General features: G+C 38.8%; 1 protein-coding gene across 8 annotated transcripts in view; it reads left to right on the top strand.

Moving 5' to 3' along the window:
- Positions 1-7342, top strand: part of RBMS3 (RNA binding motif single stranded interacting protein 3) — a 1420870-nt gene extending 1413528 nt beyond the window's left edge. For all 8 annotated transcript variants that reach the window (XM_072650014.1, XM_072650009.1, XM_072650015.1 and 5 more), the window contains one exon: positions 907-7342. In XM_072650014.1, the coding sequence (XP_072506115.1) occupies positions 907-913 (7 nt within the window). In that variant the 3' untranslated portion in view covers positions 914-7342. The remainder of the gene's footprint in view (positions 1-906) is intronic.
- Positions 7343-16525: the final 9183 nt, after the last annotated feature.

Genomic DNA, 16525 nt, shown 5'->3' with positions numbered 1-16525 from the left:
GTTACCTGTAAAATGGGGATAATAAGAGCACCTACCTCTCAGGGTTGTTGCAAGAATCAGATAAGTTATACACGTAAAGTGCTTTGTAATACTTAAAGTGCTGTATAAATGTGGTTGTTGCGGAATCCTAGGTCTAGATTTATTTTTTTAAGTGTAAAGACACTGTGCCTAGGTCCTAGGGATAGAAATCCAAAATAAAATTTAACTGTTGAGGAATCATGAAGCTGTGATCCTGTGGATGTATCTTGCCATGAGAGTATGAGATAGTATACCACCTAAAAATGATTTACAGACACTTCAAAGGTTCCTGTGAACCAGATCTAACAAAGGTTCTACATGGAGGCAAATATGCTTCTCCACATATATTCATCCCAAACTTGAACTATGGACAGAAGGGATAACAGTCAGCTACTCTTAATCATGACTCGCCTCATAAAAAATCAGGCCTGAAACAGACATATTAACAGCTTATGTTTCCAGACATCATCTGAACTCTGTGGTATAAAACACACAGATGACGAATCTACTCATTGTGTAGGCAACCATACAGTTATGAAAATTTCTATGAGTACATCCCATCCCATCTGCTAACAAGTATTAAGCACCTACTATGTGCCAGGTCTGTTCTAGACTTGGTGGATGACACTAATATCTACTAAGAGGTGCTGAATTCACGGCCTCAAGGTGTATGTACCTGTGTGAGAGAGTGTGCCTAAATATTCCTCTATATGGCCTACTCTGGTAAGCAGAGCATTCCTGGGTAGCCATCTTCATGTTAAAGCTGTACTTAAGTGCCTAGAGTTGGTTTGATTTGGATTCTATTTAAAGGGAACCAGGTAGAAAAGAATCTAGGAGTGTCTTCCAAGTTGTTTTGACTCGACTATCCTAATTCATTTGTCTTCACAGACAATAAACAGGACTGAAGAATGTCGATCTGAAATCTTTGCCTTGAATGGAAAAACTTCATTGAACAAGGAGTTGGCTTCCAGTTTGCACAGGCGTCAACCGAATGCTTTTTTTTTTCATTTTCTACTTTACCCAATGAAAAAAAAAAACCCAAGTGTTTCTATGTGCTGTGCGAAAGGTTCCGTCATGTAGTCTGACAGTTTTATTTTTGCTATAATTTTTTTTAATTAAAGAAAAAACCCAGAGGGGGAAAAAAAAACATAAACACTGGGGGTTGACATTTCATCTGGATGAACATTCGGATTCAGAATTTACCTGAAGGTGTAGATAGATTTTTTTTTTAAAAAAAAAAACATCAAATCTGATGATGTCAAGAGGGAGCGAGCTGAGATGAAAACCTTGTCTTCCTCAATAATTAAGCTACTTTCTCTTTTTTTCCCTTCTTTAACTCTAGTGGATTTTTTTTTTAATTTTTTTTCTTAGAAATGTTTAGGTAAGGTTTATCTTGAATCTTAATTGCCTTAATTTTAAGGACGTCAGAGGCTCTCCAGGCAAGCTGTCCACGTCTTGTTAGAAAAAACCGGAGAAGGAAATTTGAAAAGACTGCTTTGAGCCAGCTTCAACTGGTGCAGAAGTTTAATAGACTCTGAGTTTTTAGGGTGAAAAAAATAAACTGTACAGTTGAAAAGAAAATGTTTTTCTTCGTTTGAAGAAAATTTGTTGATAAAGGAACCGTGGCAACTGCAAGAATTAGAAAAAATGCTGGGACTTTTCATGAACTTTGTCTTAAGTGTTGACAGGAATCATTCTAGAAAGGAAATGTGATTGACAGGAAAGTTATTGACATTGGTTCAATCAAATGGCTGCATTCGAAATGATACGGGCTTTGGGGGGGGGGGGGCAGGATGCAGATTTTTTTTTTATTTCCAAGGCGTGATCGCTGACAAAAGCCCTTGTGCTTTTTATCTGCAGTCTTTTTTATGAGCGTTAAGAAGTTTTTAGTCAGCTTTGCTTGTCACATTGCAAAACCTAGCTTAAGAGCATTAAAAAAAAAACGAAAAAAAACTTAAGTAGATAGGAGCTTATGGTCAAAAAAAGTGCAAAAAAAAGCAATAGATAGAAGAAATTGTTGACAATTTCTGTAGTCTTTCCTAGTTGTGATCAAATGCAGCCTATGGATGGCCTATTTTATACCAAAGATGAAGTGACATCCTAACGCAGTCCAGAAGATAGAGATTTTCTTTTGTGTTTTTTTTCTTTTTTTCCTCTTCTTTAAAAAAAAAAAAAAAAGACAAAAACTTTATTTGACCTACATGGCCGGACCAGTTCTTATTTCCATGTTTGTTTAACCTATATTCCACTGGTGTTTTACATACTGCAGAGTTTATAAAGAAAATTGCACATTAGTTGGGCTTAGGAAGCCCAGATCTGTTGGGTTCAGTTGAGAATCAGAACAGGGTAAGATCCAGGTACCAACTAATGTTATTGAAAAGGCTTTCATTTTGCCAAGCTTTTCGCCTACGCTCTTGTACAGCGCAATCCATAGTGGGGGGTCACCTCTAGTGGGAGGCATTTGCCTCTAAGGCTGAATTTCCTTTCTGTGCATGTTGGACTATAAACTCTTCTGGGGGAAAAAAATATCTGAAACAATCACCTTTCCCCTTTCCCCCCTTCCTAAAAAAATCTGTGGAATGGTAGGTGATCTCCTTAAAGAACGTCTCATTGTCTTTGTAAAGAAAGTCTTCCTTCTGAATTCTGTCACCCCTTTGGTTCATTTGCTCATCTTGTCCAGCATGGGTAGCCACTTTGATTCTGAAATTGAGAGAAAGGGGAGGGGCACAGTCACCTCCCTTTATATTTTTTTTATTGCATCTTTGAAGGCTATGGTTGCCAGAAAGAAAAGGGGAAAATTGGACATTTTTACTCAATTTAACTCTCCTGGGCAGGTAGGAATATTAAAAATAAGGATTTTTTTTTCCTAATGGAATTCTGGATAAGCTCTTAATATGCTGGTTGACAATCAAAAGTTAGTATGATTTAAGAAAACAAAAACCAAAAGACCGGGTCTTGGAGATCAGCTAAGCCAAAGGAGTTGGTGGATGCCCAATTTGGTCCAAAAGTGAATGCAGTTTTATTAGATGAGACACAATTCTACATGGTTCTTTGAAGACATCCATGGGAAATTTGCAATTGTTTTACCCGAAATCTAGGGCATTGAAACATTGTTAATTGAGAAGAGTTTGATAGTAGTACTATTTTCTGAATGAGGCACTGGGATCAAAGAATTGGTGAAAGGAATAGGAGATAATTATAAGTTACTGAGTCAAAGGAATGAGGTAATGAGGTCATTTTGTATAACTGCTGTGAAAAAGGAAATCAATCGTATTCATTTAAAGGGAAAGAAGTCACTCATATCCCAATGAAATCCACTTAAATAAAAGCTATGGTTCTGAAATTGATCTGAAGTTCTCATGAAAGAAATGCCTTTAAACCCAAGCAAAAATGATTTCAAGTAATGGTGCTTCCCTACATCTTAATTTTAATTTTTAATTTGAGGGAAAAGACCCCTTGAACAATTGGCGGCTATAGTTCAATTCAACACCTATTCCAGAGAGAAGAAGCCACTGCCTGTTTGTCTTACTATCATATAATATCTCTATAGGTTAAGGGGAAGGGGGGGTATCTCTGGGTTTCCACTTCATTTATTGCCTTCTCTCTGGGGTTTATACTTTTTTTTTTTTTGGCATTTTGTAGACGGCACCATCTTGAATTTTACCATTGCAGAGTTGCCCATAGAGAGCTACAAAGAATCCTTCCAACCAGCTCCATTTATTTTCGTTTTCCCATTCTTCAAAACTCCTTGTATAATTATGAATTCTCCCTGAGAATAATTGAGTTGAATAGAAAAAAACCTTATTTTACTCTATTTCCTTTTAAATCCTAATGGGACACAAAGAAAAGTCTCATTTGCTCTGGATAATGAGATTCCAAGGTAGCTACCATGTGGCTGATGAATATGCTGAGGTCACTTCCTGTTCTATTTCTATTCAAAAACCTACTGTTTAATTGATATCTTTGGAAGTTGTTGGGTTTTTGTTTTGCTTTGTTTTGTTTTCCCCAGCAATGAAAAGTAAAATAATTTTGATGTTTTTATGAAGCCAATCAAGGCAAAGGGAAATCACCCCACCAAATGTTTGGACCCTGCCATGTATTTTGTGTTCAAATTGTTTAACGTGTCACACTGTCAAAGATCTCATCTCATACCAAAAAGGAAAGGGAAAGTATTTCTTCTCCGTCCTCTGACCTATGAATTTTCTCAAGTGTCAAACCAAGCCTGAAAATTAGCAGCATGCACAGATAAGCAATAGGAGCTTCCTTAGCACGGGCCTTATTTGAGAGGGAAATCACACACACAAGCAAACCAACCCTACCATGTTGGCTGGAAATAGTGGTAAAGGAAGGAAGCCTGCCTGATATGCTTATAAACTATGGTGCAGAGATAGTAAAATTCTTCAAGAACACAATTATGTAAAAACAAAGACAATGCCCTATGCTATGAGTCAATAGAGTTTCTGCATGTGACCTGCTATTTCAATTGTCCAATTGGTCTTACATATCAATGCCAGGAGATTCCTGATTGAATGATAGGGTTCCTTAAAGTCTTTGGGAAAGGGAGCCTGATCTTAATATATGGGAACAAACTAAAATCAACAAACCACACTCCATGAATATTTGTTGTCACATCCAAACTGAAGTCAACAGTCAGTGGAACACAAGTGAATATTTTCTTTTCACAAAGATGAGAGGTTGTCAGAGGGAAAATGTATATGATAACTGGGAGCTTCTAAATACCTCCCTATGGAGGAAACATGAGGTCACAGAAGGATTATAAGGGAACTGAATATGCAAATAAGTGCTGGTAACAGGCTGCTTGGGACTCTTGGAACTCCTGATTATATATAAAATCTGAATATATTAGTTGGCTAAATGATTCCCAACCAGTCCTATCTTAAATTTGCTCGTGTGTTCTTGATTCATTGGCTAGATTCTGTTTGTCTAGAATATTGGTACCAGTCTGCATTAGAATTCTTGCCAAGACTCTCACAGATACATAAAAATGGTGGCCTATTTTGAGTAGACCCCATTAGATGAATGTGGACTTTAGGGGAACTTGATTCAATTTGGACCTCCAGGCTATAATGTCTTCATGGTTTTTCAGTAGTTTAAATGGACTCATTGGAACAGATCAAATGACTAATCAAACAAAGTTAGACATATGTTTTTAAGGAAAAAAAAGTTTTGTTCTAAAATGGGTGTATGAACCATTGCAGAAAAGGAGAGCTATTCAGAAAAGAGAAAATCTTAAGTAATTGTTAAATGGTTTTTATATGAGCAAAAATAAAATGAAGGGAGATTATTTATGTATGTGTGTACCAATATGCAGCCCATTTGAGGAAACCTCCATTGTAATAAAGCCTATTTTTAATATGTCATAGTATTTTGACCTATATTATGTTGTCTATGGCAGGAAAGGATGAAATTTGGATTTGTATTTCATAGTTAGCTAGTCCAGTGTGCGTTGGTTAAACTCAGATGGTCTGGAAAGTTCTTGCTGAATATTAAATGACTCATTGGATGACAAAATTTTCATAGGTTCATTGCCCCTGTCCTCCCAGTTGTCCATCCTGCATCCAGACTGTAATGAATTTAAGAGTAATGAATCAATCTGTCTTGATGGTGACACCAAATATGGTTTTGGAAAAGACTTGGGTTTCAGTCAATCTCAACTGGAATTTGTTGTCAAAAATTTTCCTTAAGGTAAAATTGTTCCTATTATCGAGCTCTTGGTCAGGGATGGTTCCAGTGGTTGATCTGTTGTTCATGGTACTTTGTGCAATGAGAGTGCAAAAGTCTACCACCAAGCCCAGTGAGTGCTCATGAGCCTCTACTTAGTGCACCCACCCCCTCCCATCAGGTTAATGATTTCTTTTGCTTTAACACACATAAATGCCACTGCCAAGGATGGATAATATCAACAATGCCCTTTGGTTCCTTGTCATTCCTAATTCAGCACTAGCAGTGATATGGCATAGGAAGAAGTCACTTTGAGTTTTCCAAAAATCATCACCTCTATATGACCACCATCATTTCCCATATCAGTTAGTCCACCCTAGTCCGCCCAGTCACTGATCACATTCACTGCTGAGGTTTACTGCCATGATTACTGATTATAAAAAGAAATCCATTCATCCCCAGTTCCTTCCGTCCACCCTCAGGCAACTATGCTGTTCATTGTAGTACCTCCAGGGAATGGTGGGTAATGAAACAGAAAGGAGGTAAAAATGAAATCAGTCCCATTTACTACTCATCAAGTCATCTGATAACATGTTAGGTTGACATCTTTGGTTACAATGAGGTATATTGGATTTATCTGTGGATTTCAGTTACCCAACTCATCTCATTCCCATTCACCACAATTTGTGGAGAGTTAACTGCCATCTTTGAAGATGATAAATGGGAGAGAAAGGTGCCAAAAGCATAATTGTTGATTTGGCCTCCCTCATTGTTGTGATTTCTTTGACATCTCTATACATTTGACCAGGACAAAGATAAATTAGTTCAGTTATCAGAGAGCAGAACCTCAACTATTGGGCAAATCTGCCTCAAATTTTCAATTGCTAAGAATTACGTGCTTAGTTTCTGTGCTTTGAATGTCTTTGCTTCCCTGTATCATGGCTGAATGGTCCCCGTATTCTGGTAGATTTTAACAATAGCTTCAAGTGGAAATGATGCCTACTTTTTTTTCCAGTTTTTGAGTTGGGCATCTTCTCAGCTCCCTGGTAACAGAATATTGCTAAAGGTGCTTTGTCTCACAGTATAGAATGTTTTCATTCTAATTCTTTAGCACAAATAAATGGGCTACTTCCTAGGCATCGTGAAGGCACTTAGAAAATTTATCTCTGTTCAAAGGGAGGGAAAGAAAAACAGCAAAATAGAACAACAACCCTCTGGAATGAGAAAATCCATGGATACAATTGGAACCAGAAAGCTAAGAATAAGCAAACGAAAAACCGGCTGGATGTTGTGCTGATGAAAAATTGGCTTCAATTAGAATGAGACGTGGCTTCTTGAAAGAATCTTTGCAGATCTCATGGTAACCAAATCCTAGACCATTGAACCTCTGAATGCCGTTCAGTTACAAACCTTATTTATCAAAGAGCATTTTTGTCCCACTGTCTCTGATTGTCATGGAAAGTTCTGTAACGCTGAGGTGTTTCAGGTTTTCTTTTTTTCTTTTTCTTTCTTTTTTCCATTTGTACCACAGTCCAACTAGCTGCCATTTCCCCCACTCCTTGGGCTTTCTGTAGATCAGTGGATGTTAGGGTTAAACTTCTGTTTTCTTTGATGAAGCTTTCAATAAAAAATGAAAACCAAAGCAGAGCCTTCTGTTGTTTGTACACAGCTCTATTGGGGTCTGTTGAGCACACGCAGAGAGAGACGGTGTGCTGGGAGCAGGGGACTGAGGAACCAGAGAAGATTGAAATTAGGCATGCCCTCTCTCTCCATCGTGCAGTGTGGGATCATAAAGGCATCGATTTAGGGCCCCAAGGAGACTTCGAGGTCATCATTTTCAGAAACAGAAGCTGAAGCCCAGGAAAGGCCATAGGATCACACAACCCCTTTAAGGGGCTTTAGAAGTCATCCAGTCCCCTGTGCCTCTCATTTCACAGGGGAGGAAATTGAAGCTTAGAGAAGTAGACTTGTTCAAGGTCACAGAGGTTAGTCAAAGAAGAGGAACTGACTCTTCTGGGGCAGGTTTGTCCTTTGTTTTAAAGTATCTCAATCACCCTATTCTCTAAGAGTTATTGGTTTGGAGCCATTGGAGATCTAGGATAATGGAAATGAGGGTTCCATTGTAGTACAGTCTCAGTTCTTTGGGCATTTTTTTAAGCTATCGTGGACAGAAGGACATTAAATGTATAAGAAGATAGGGACTGAGAAAATGGATCATTTGTATCCTCACCTAATACAAAGACATTAATAAAGAAAAGGCAAAACCAAAACCAAATAATGAATGAAGGAAGGAAGGAATGATCATCTCAGCTTGGGGTAAGAAAATTGTCATAGATAACAAATATGTCTCAACACAGGGATTGCGATGCTTGGAAATGTGCAGTTTTACACAAATCACTTTCATACTAGAGATAACATTGTCAAGGTTATTTCTAAGGAGGATTAGACTGGAATTCTGAAATGATGTCAAGTAGTTATTGGATGACCTCCAGAGTGCTTATCCCACCTTCCCATCAGAGCCAAAGAAGAAAAAGTGAAGTTTCTGTGTGCAAAGTCACTACCAAGGGAAAAAGAAAAGAGAATGGACCTATGATTCACTGATAGAGGGAACTCTTGAGTGAAGACACTTACTGGGCCATTGCAGATGGGTACCTTCACTAGTTCATTAGAACACAGAGGTTGAGTGACTTGCCCAGAGTCACCCAACAAGCTTATCAGAAGCTAGATTTGATCCTAGATCTTCCTTCTCTGAAGCCAGCTTTTTATCTGCTGTACCACATGACCTCTCTGCCCAAAAGCAAAGAGAAAATTTTTCCTGACTTTGTGACCCTTCAGAAAAAAGGGCTATCTCATTAGATTTGGTGTTTACTGTTTAGCTCTTCAAACCAAAGGAGACATGACCTGTAAGCTAGAGTAAGAATAAATAGCATTTAATTGGCCTTTTAATATTTGCAAAGTACTTTGTGAATCATTTCTCATTTGATCCTCACAATTCTCTTGGATGGTTGGTACAGATGGGAAAACTGAGGCAGACAGAGATTAAGTGACTTGCCCAGGGTCACATAACTAGTAAGTGCTTGAGACTGGGTTTGAACTTAAGTCTTCCTAATTCCAGGTCTGGCCATCTATCCCCTTTTCCATCTAGCTATTAGTTAGCATTAAGCAGCCTAGATTCAAAGAAGTATAGAGGAGCTGGGAAATGGTAAGTTTAATATAGTTGATGTTCAATATTTAATAATTGGAGTAATCGAAATAGCTTCATGATGAATCTATGTACTTTTCTTGTGATCAGATTGGGCTGGGTCTAAGATCTGGCCCTTTTGTTTTAGTTCTGTGAAATGGAAGAAATTTATTTATCCTTATCATTAATATGGAATTGTTATTGTTATGGATTATGTACTGCTATTATTATACATTCCTATCCAAAGTTCAATCCCATCTAGGAGAGCTTCAGTTTCCCCACCCTGGTGTTTCTTGACCTTACTGGAAAGCTGAAATCTCATCAATCACACCCACCTCCCCCTAGATCAGGCCACGCCCTGCCAGAACAACCTGCTTAACAGGTAAGAAGGCCCTTATGGGGGGGACACAGCAGAGATTCTGATGAGAGAGCCATAACTTACACCCAAGGCACAGGGCATAGAATACTTCTTCAATTCATCTGGAAACTAGAGAAGGTATACACATCAAGAGAGATAAAAAAACTACTGCTAAGAAGTCACTGGAAAGGACAGCAAGGTGGGTGAAGCAGAAATTCACCCCACTGGGGCTGTAGCCAATAAAAAGGAGAGGAAGCTACCAACTGAGAACTTCCTATTTTAACCAAATGTCATGCTAAACTGTTATTCACTGTTGTTTCAAACATACTGAAAGATTAATATGGGGATCAGCGCCCTGTATAAATTTCAATGCCCTGAGGTAAAGCTCCTATCAACCCCCCTAGTTAAAGCTCTGTACTGAGGTCACATATCAGCTATGTCATCACTTGGCAGAGTATCTTTGGCGAGAGTCTAATTTCAAGAGAGCCCCCTTTCTAAAGGTCTAGAGATTTCTTTGACCCTCCAGATTAATGATCTGGCAAATTCCCCAAATTAACCAGAACGACTTAAAGCTGGCTATCATCTCTATAAAAGACACTGGTAAAAACTTCCTGAATTTTAGCTGCTAATCTTCTTTGAAGTTTTCAGCCTTCCCTGTGAGAATCCTGTGTCCAGTGTTATCCAGAGATGACTTACATGGCCTTGAAGGACCCATGGTGGACTGAGAGTGAACTCTCTGGGAAGGCCAGGTCTGAAAAAGAAGACATTATCTTGGGTGATTCAATGCCATCTATCCCTAGACTGTTAGATCTCTCTGTCCCCACTAGACTGTCAGGTCCTTACGGCCAGTGAGATGGTCTCATGTGTATGTTTCACAGCATCCGTACAAAGGGAAAGCTTGTGAAAAGAGGACTGACCTGGGTCCAAATTCCACACCAACAGATAGCTGATGTCTGTGTGGCCTTACAAGTTTCTGAATCTCCATCAGCCTCGGTTTTTCTCACCTGTAAAATGTTTGACTTCTGAGATGACTTCTAGCTCTACATCTGTCATCTGTGGCCATCCATGATCTTGACCTAAAGTCCTGTAAATGAAGTTTGAATGGCAATGAATGAAGGACATTTGAAATTCTATGAACTAACCCTACGTCTCTAATCAATTTCTTTCCCAAGAAACTACTTCCTAATTTTTATCTGGTCCCATTAGGTCCAGTCTCTATCCTGCCATCCTTACATCTACTTTATGACTCACCATCAAGTATCAACTTAATTTTCATGGAAAGGTTAGGACAGAGAATGAAATCATCATCTTCCCTTCCAACCAATCCTTCCATTCATGAGGAAATGACTTTGCTCTTTATAGGTAGAGGGATTCTTCTCTTTACTGTGCGATGTCACCTACTCCTAGTCACAGAAATCACAGAAAGCAGATTCTTAAGTAAAGAGGCGGGCCTCTAAAAGTGGAAGGGAAAGAAATAAGCATTTATTGTGCCTACTATGTGCTAGGCCGAGGATGGGGAACATGTGACCTTGAGGCCATATGTGTCCCTCTAGGTCCTCAAGTGAGACCCTTTGACTGAATCCAAATTTCACAGAACAAATCCTTTTATTGAGAATTTTAATAATTCTTTCATTAATCCTCTTATAACAACTAGGCACTATCATAAGTATTTTATTATATATACGTATATATATCTTATTACATATGTAACAAATGTCTCATTTGATCCTCACAACAACCCTAAGAGATGGGTGCTATTATTATCCTCATTTTACAAATGAGAAAACAAGACAGATAGTGGTTAAGTGACTTGCCCAGAGTCACACAGCTAGTAAGTGTCTGAGGCTAGACTTGAATTCAGATCTTCTGTGTATATGAGATGGACAAATTTCTCCCCTGTGCCTTCGAAATTAAATCCCATTCTTCTTCCCATAGCTCCCAAAGAGAGCTCTGATGATTTTGGGGTGTGCTGAAGCTAGCTTCAATCAGTTTAGGGTATGATTATTAAATCTCATTGTGAATTTTATACCTCAGATGTCAGCGGAGATTACTAATCAAGGCTTGGTTTATTGTTTTGCTGATTTTCTGGAGGAGAAAATGATGGAGAAAGTGTTCATTTCTTAAACTGAAAAATGTCTTACATACATTTTCTTTTTTCCAGAGAGCCAGTTATTAAACATTTATTAGCATACTCCTGGTTATAGATAATAAGCAGAAGTAACCAAGGCCAGGTTGGTCAATGCCTTGTGAATGGTGATCCAGTGGAAAGTAGGTTACCTGATTCCACCTACACTGTACTGTTTTTGTCTGGTCACGGAGCAAAAATAACAACAGACTATATGTTCTTGGACTTTATGCTCTGGGATTCAGGTGCTCACCCATAAAATAAGGCACTGAGTGACATGCCAGGTCTTTTCCAGCATAATTCAAAGCCTGGGGAAAAATTACATTTGGATTTCTTTAGAACTGTGACTGTTTCTGTGAAATGACCTTAATTTCTCAGACATATGTTTCTGTATGTGTTAGTTTGGTAGTATTTTTCCTTAGGGTAGCACAAAGTATTTTGTTAATCTGCAGTCCTGCTCTAGTTGCTCATTCCCTCAATGTTCCTGAGACAACTTACTTTTAGGAAAAAAATGAGGCCGACCTCTCCAACCCCGAAGACTTCATCCATGAAAGCTCAAGGTAGGTAAGTTTGGAGGTTGGAGTTTGGAGGTGTGGGGGGCAGAAGAGGGGAATGACCTCAAATTTTTTACATTAGATTTATTTTATGTGAGATTTGGATGGGGGGGGGGTGGTTACTGCCCCTGTCGAACCCATTTTACAGATGAGAATGACAGTTAAATCACTTAAAATTTTATCTAGGGAGGTTTTCCCTCACTGTGGAAGATTGGGATTGATTTAAAATCCTTAAAGCTGCCATCCCAGTGAGTACAACAATTGCAGGGAAGTCAGCCACTAGGGAGCAGTGTGGCATTATGGGCTTCTTCACCCCTTTGCAAAATGTTAGCTGCCCCATACACAATGAAATTCAATTGTTCACCATTTTTTTTAATCCAGCTACATACCAAATACTGAGGATATTAATACCTCCCAAAATGATACTGCGTCTACTTTCAAACACTTACATTTTGCTGGAAAATACAGTAAACATGTAGATATTGAGAGAAGAAGTCAGGGTTCAAATCCTGACTCTCCTATTCCCTACCTGGGTGACCTTGGACAAGTCACTTAAGCTCTTTACCCTCAGTTTCCCCACCTGAAAATGAGACCACCAGGAACACACTCAGCTTTAGGATCCTACATTTCACTAGGAAGGCTGTGAGCTGGGCAATAACAATAAGGACTCATATTTATAGACCATGTCAGGGTTTATAAAGTTCTTTCTTTGCAACAATCCTGTAAGGAAAGTTTATTCTTATACTCACCTTTCACAAATAAGGGAATTGAAGTTCCATGACATGAGTACCCCTTCCACACTAGTAGATTATGTAGAGGTAAATTTGGAAAGGGTTACTTCACCAGGGTAGAAAGGAGTATTTTCAGTAACATTTCATACATTTTCAGCAGCATTCCAAAGAACAGAATTTACTTTGTCAAAGACTATGGAATCAGCATTCCACATGGATACCTATGACAACATGACACAACCATAACTAGGGTTAGACAACTGTGCCTTTGTCCTAGGGCAGAAAAACAAACAAACTAAAGGATACTGAAAACTATTATGTTTTGACAGGAGAACCTAAACTGAGAAGCAAGAATAATGAGTTAAAATGATAAACTACCAGATGATACCCTTCCCTTCCCCACCCCCAACACTACCTCCTTTTTACTATAGCCTGTGTCCATAGAGCCTGGTTTCCTGGAATCCCTGTTGCCTCCCCACAGGGATATGTGGACTATAGTCCTTTCCACCTGCAACTGAGTTGATTTTTGAACTGATTTTTAGCTTCCCCAAATACCAAAATTTCCAGGTAACAATTCTTTCAGATCATTTGCTCAAGGTAGTGAAATACCTTGATTACAGACACAACCATGCCTATTTTGATCACACACAAGAATAAGAGTTGATCAGAGCAACAAATAAATGTCTATTATTCTTTTAAGTATCCTCCCAATGTATCCATGCCTTTGAGCTATTCTTCCATTAAGGCTAACTTTTCTACAATTCTTTAAATTGGGTCTCCCAGAATGGAAAAATTAGAAACTCAGCAGGAGAAATGATGAAATTTTCCCAATGAAGGCATAGATTGAGTGAAAGTTGTTGGGATCAGTTTTTCACTGTGAAAAGGGAGATGCAAAGAGCATGGGGAAATTTTTGTGACCTCTTCCAAGACTGATTGCTGAGGGATTTTGTAAGTAGAATAGGAAGTTATAGTTGTTGGCTAGCAACAAAGACCATAGACAGAATGTCTATATCTGAGGAACTTCTAAGTACTGAACGAATTAATGAATGGATGGATGAATGAAATTGTACTCGTATGAATAATTTTGGACAAGTAAGTCATTTTTTCCATTTTGTGTTTGTAATAGAATTCTAACAATGGAATTCTTAGGTCAAATGGTTCAATTGTGAATTGTGTTATTGTTATTAACACAGGTAATGACATAAAATGTCCTTTAAAACTTGGGAGATAATAATCTTATCTGAAAGTCATCTGGCCCAGTCTCCTGTCTCCAGAAGATTTACATCTAAATCATACAATAGAAATTATTATCAGCCATTGGGGTCAGAGACTTAGAATTAAAAGGAAGCTTGAGGAAATCCAGTCCAACTTATCTCCTTCTTTTATTTGTGTGTATGTATGTGTGTGTGTGTGTGTGTGTGTGTGTGTGTGTGTGTGTGTGTGTGTGTGTAAAAACTGATGCCAAGGGAGGCTGTATCTTGCCAAAGGTCACACAGGGAATAGGTAGCAAAGCTAGATTTTTAACTGTCGCGTTCTGATTCCAAATCCAGTGTCCTTTCCTCTAATCACACACACACACACACACACACACACACACACACACACACACACACACACACACACAAACAACACCCAAGAATGTACCCTGGGATTCACTGACATCCAATGAATCTAAGAGATATTGAGCAACAAATGTTCAAGAAATATAAAATGCTGCACTTCTTTCTTTTGTTTTATCGTTGCTTGATTTCCCTGGAGAGTTAATGTATTTAGGGAAGGGAAATTATAGTGCTGGTATGTTTGCATTCCCAAGAGATTATATGTTTAAGTGTATATACATACATATATACATATACACGTATAGATACTTACCTGGTTATGTATACTGTCAGCAACATCAAAGGAGTCCAATGAGTTAGCAATGACTGGATTGGTTCAAGTATACCTCAGTTTCCCTCTTTTTGAAATGAAGGGATTGACCTGACTTCTGAGGTCCCTTCCAATTCTAGAATATGGGAGCCCAGAAAGAAGTGAATTGACCAAAGTTGCACCAATAGTAAGTGGCAAAGGCAGAATTTGAACCCAGATCCTCCACTGCTCAGCACTTTTTCCATTCAAACTTCACTGGAACCAATAAAATGACAACAGGAACAAAAATATTGACTGGAGGCCTGTGAACTCTGAAACTAAAAATGAAAAACCCAGCATTCAATTTCCACAAATCTTTACGCTGAGGGACTTGGCCACTTCCCTTTGGATCCTAATTCACTATTGAGGATCCAATAGACATGAGGATGTCTTCTTTGTGTCTAAATTGAGAGTAAAGACAAGGGACCTGTTTTGAAAGAGGAGATTCCCCAAGGGGATGCCATTTTTAAAGCCACAGTTAGAGTTTGGCAGTATCCATCACTGAGGAATATTCTGGTAGAAAAGAGATGCTGAGTGGCCAGCTTTGACTGGGCAACCTTGGGAGACCACCTACATGGTTAGAGTTCAGGAAATAACCTGAGCAGATGGAGCACATTATACCAGGAGCCTCTCCTCTGAAAGGGAAGCTCATTTGCCTCTCTTTGTAATTGTAAACTGCTTGGGGGCTGATTTACCTTGCCTTAGAGATTCCTTCTTTTACCCTCACCTCTCTCCTCCCTAGCCCTGGCATAGACATACATGCCTGTGGAGAGCAACTAGGATCCTCTGGTTGATAGTTCCCAGACTTGTGCTTTGGGGAATGACAGAGTGCTCTGGATGGAGGGCTGACTACTGCGGGGATTTCTTCCTCTCTGTAGTCTGTTCATCAGTGGCTTTAAGATGTAACATAAAACCACCCTCTTTGGTCAAGCCACATTCAAATTTTCATTAAAATGTGCATAGTTTAATAATAAGACCTGATTCCATATGCCATCCTGATATTTGTTAAGACAGTGGGAAACATTGAAAACTAAACCAACAATGTGGTATTTAAGGGTGGTCTTCTTAAAAAAATGATGGCCTCCTTATCTAATGGAAACACATAATGTCCTTTTCTCTCTTAGCCCCTCTTTGATATATTTAATTCAATTCAAGGTAATTCAGCAGGCATTTATTACACATCTACTATGTTCCAGGCACTGGTGGATTCTAAAGATACAATGATACAAAGGGAAATACTCACTGCCTTACATTCTATGGTAACATACATTCTATGATAACCATGCTCTGTATATAAAGGGATGCCAGCAAGTGATCAGGGAAGGAACTTCAGAGCTAGATGGGACTTTCACAGGTCATCTAATTTCAACCCCCTCATTTTAGAGATGAACAAACTTAAAAGCAGACAAAGGAAATGAATCCTTTGCCTAGTGGCACATGTAAGTGACAAGGCAAGATTTAAACCCATGTCTTTGGAATCCAAGTCCAACGACTTGCAATGCACCCCACCATCCATTTTTTTCAATGAAATATCCTATGACATAATCTAGGACCCTTTGCCCTCCTGTTAACTTTCCTCTAGGTACTTATCAGCTGAGCAGTATCCTTGCTAAAATGTGATGCCCAGAACTGAACACAATGCTCCAGATGTAGAATGCCTAGGGCAAATTAATGGATGTATAGATGAATGAATGAATGAAAATTATATATTAAGCACTTATTGTGAGCTTGGGACTATGTTCAACTGTGGAGGTACAAATACAAGTAAACAAGTCTCTGCCCTCAAGGAGCTTATATTCTAAGGAGGGAAGACAACACAGAAAGGGCAATTAGAAAGAGGAGACAGCACATGGTGGCAGGGTTTGGAAATGGACAGGAGGTCTGATTCTGAAGTAGAATCTAGGGATAGAAAAGACTTTGTAGGTCATTTACATCTTAGGGATGAGAAAACCGTAGAATGAAACCTAG

Source organism: Notamacropus eugenii, chromosome 3, assembly GCF_028372415.1.
Source record: "Notamacropus eugenii isolate mMacEug1 chromosome 3, mMacEug1.pri_v2, whole genome shotgun sequence".
In the NCBI taxonomy this organism is placed as follows: domain Eukaryota; kingdom Metazoa; phylum Chordata; class Mammalia; order Diprotodontia; family Macropodidae; genus Notamacropus; species Notamacropus eugenii.
This window is presented reverse-complemented; position numbering and strand designations above follow the sequence as displayed.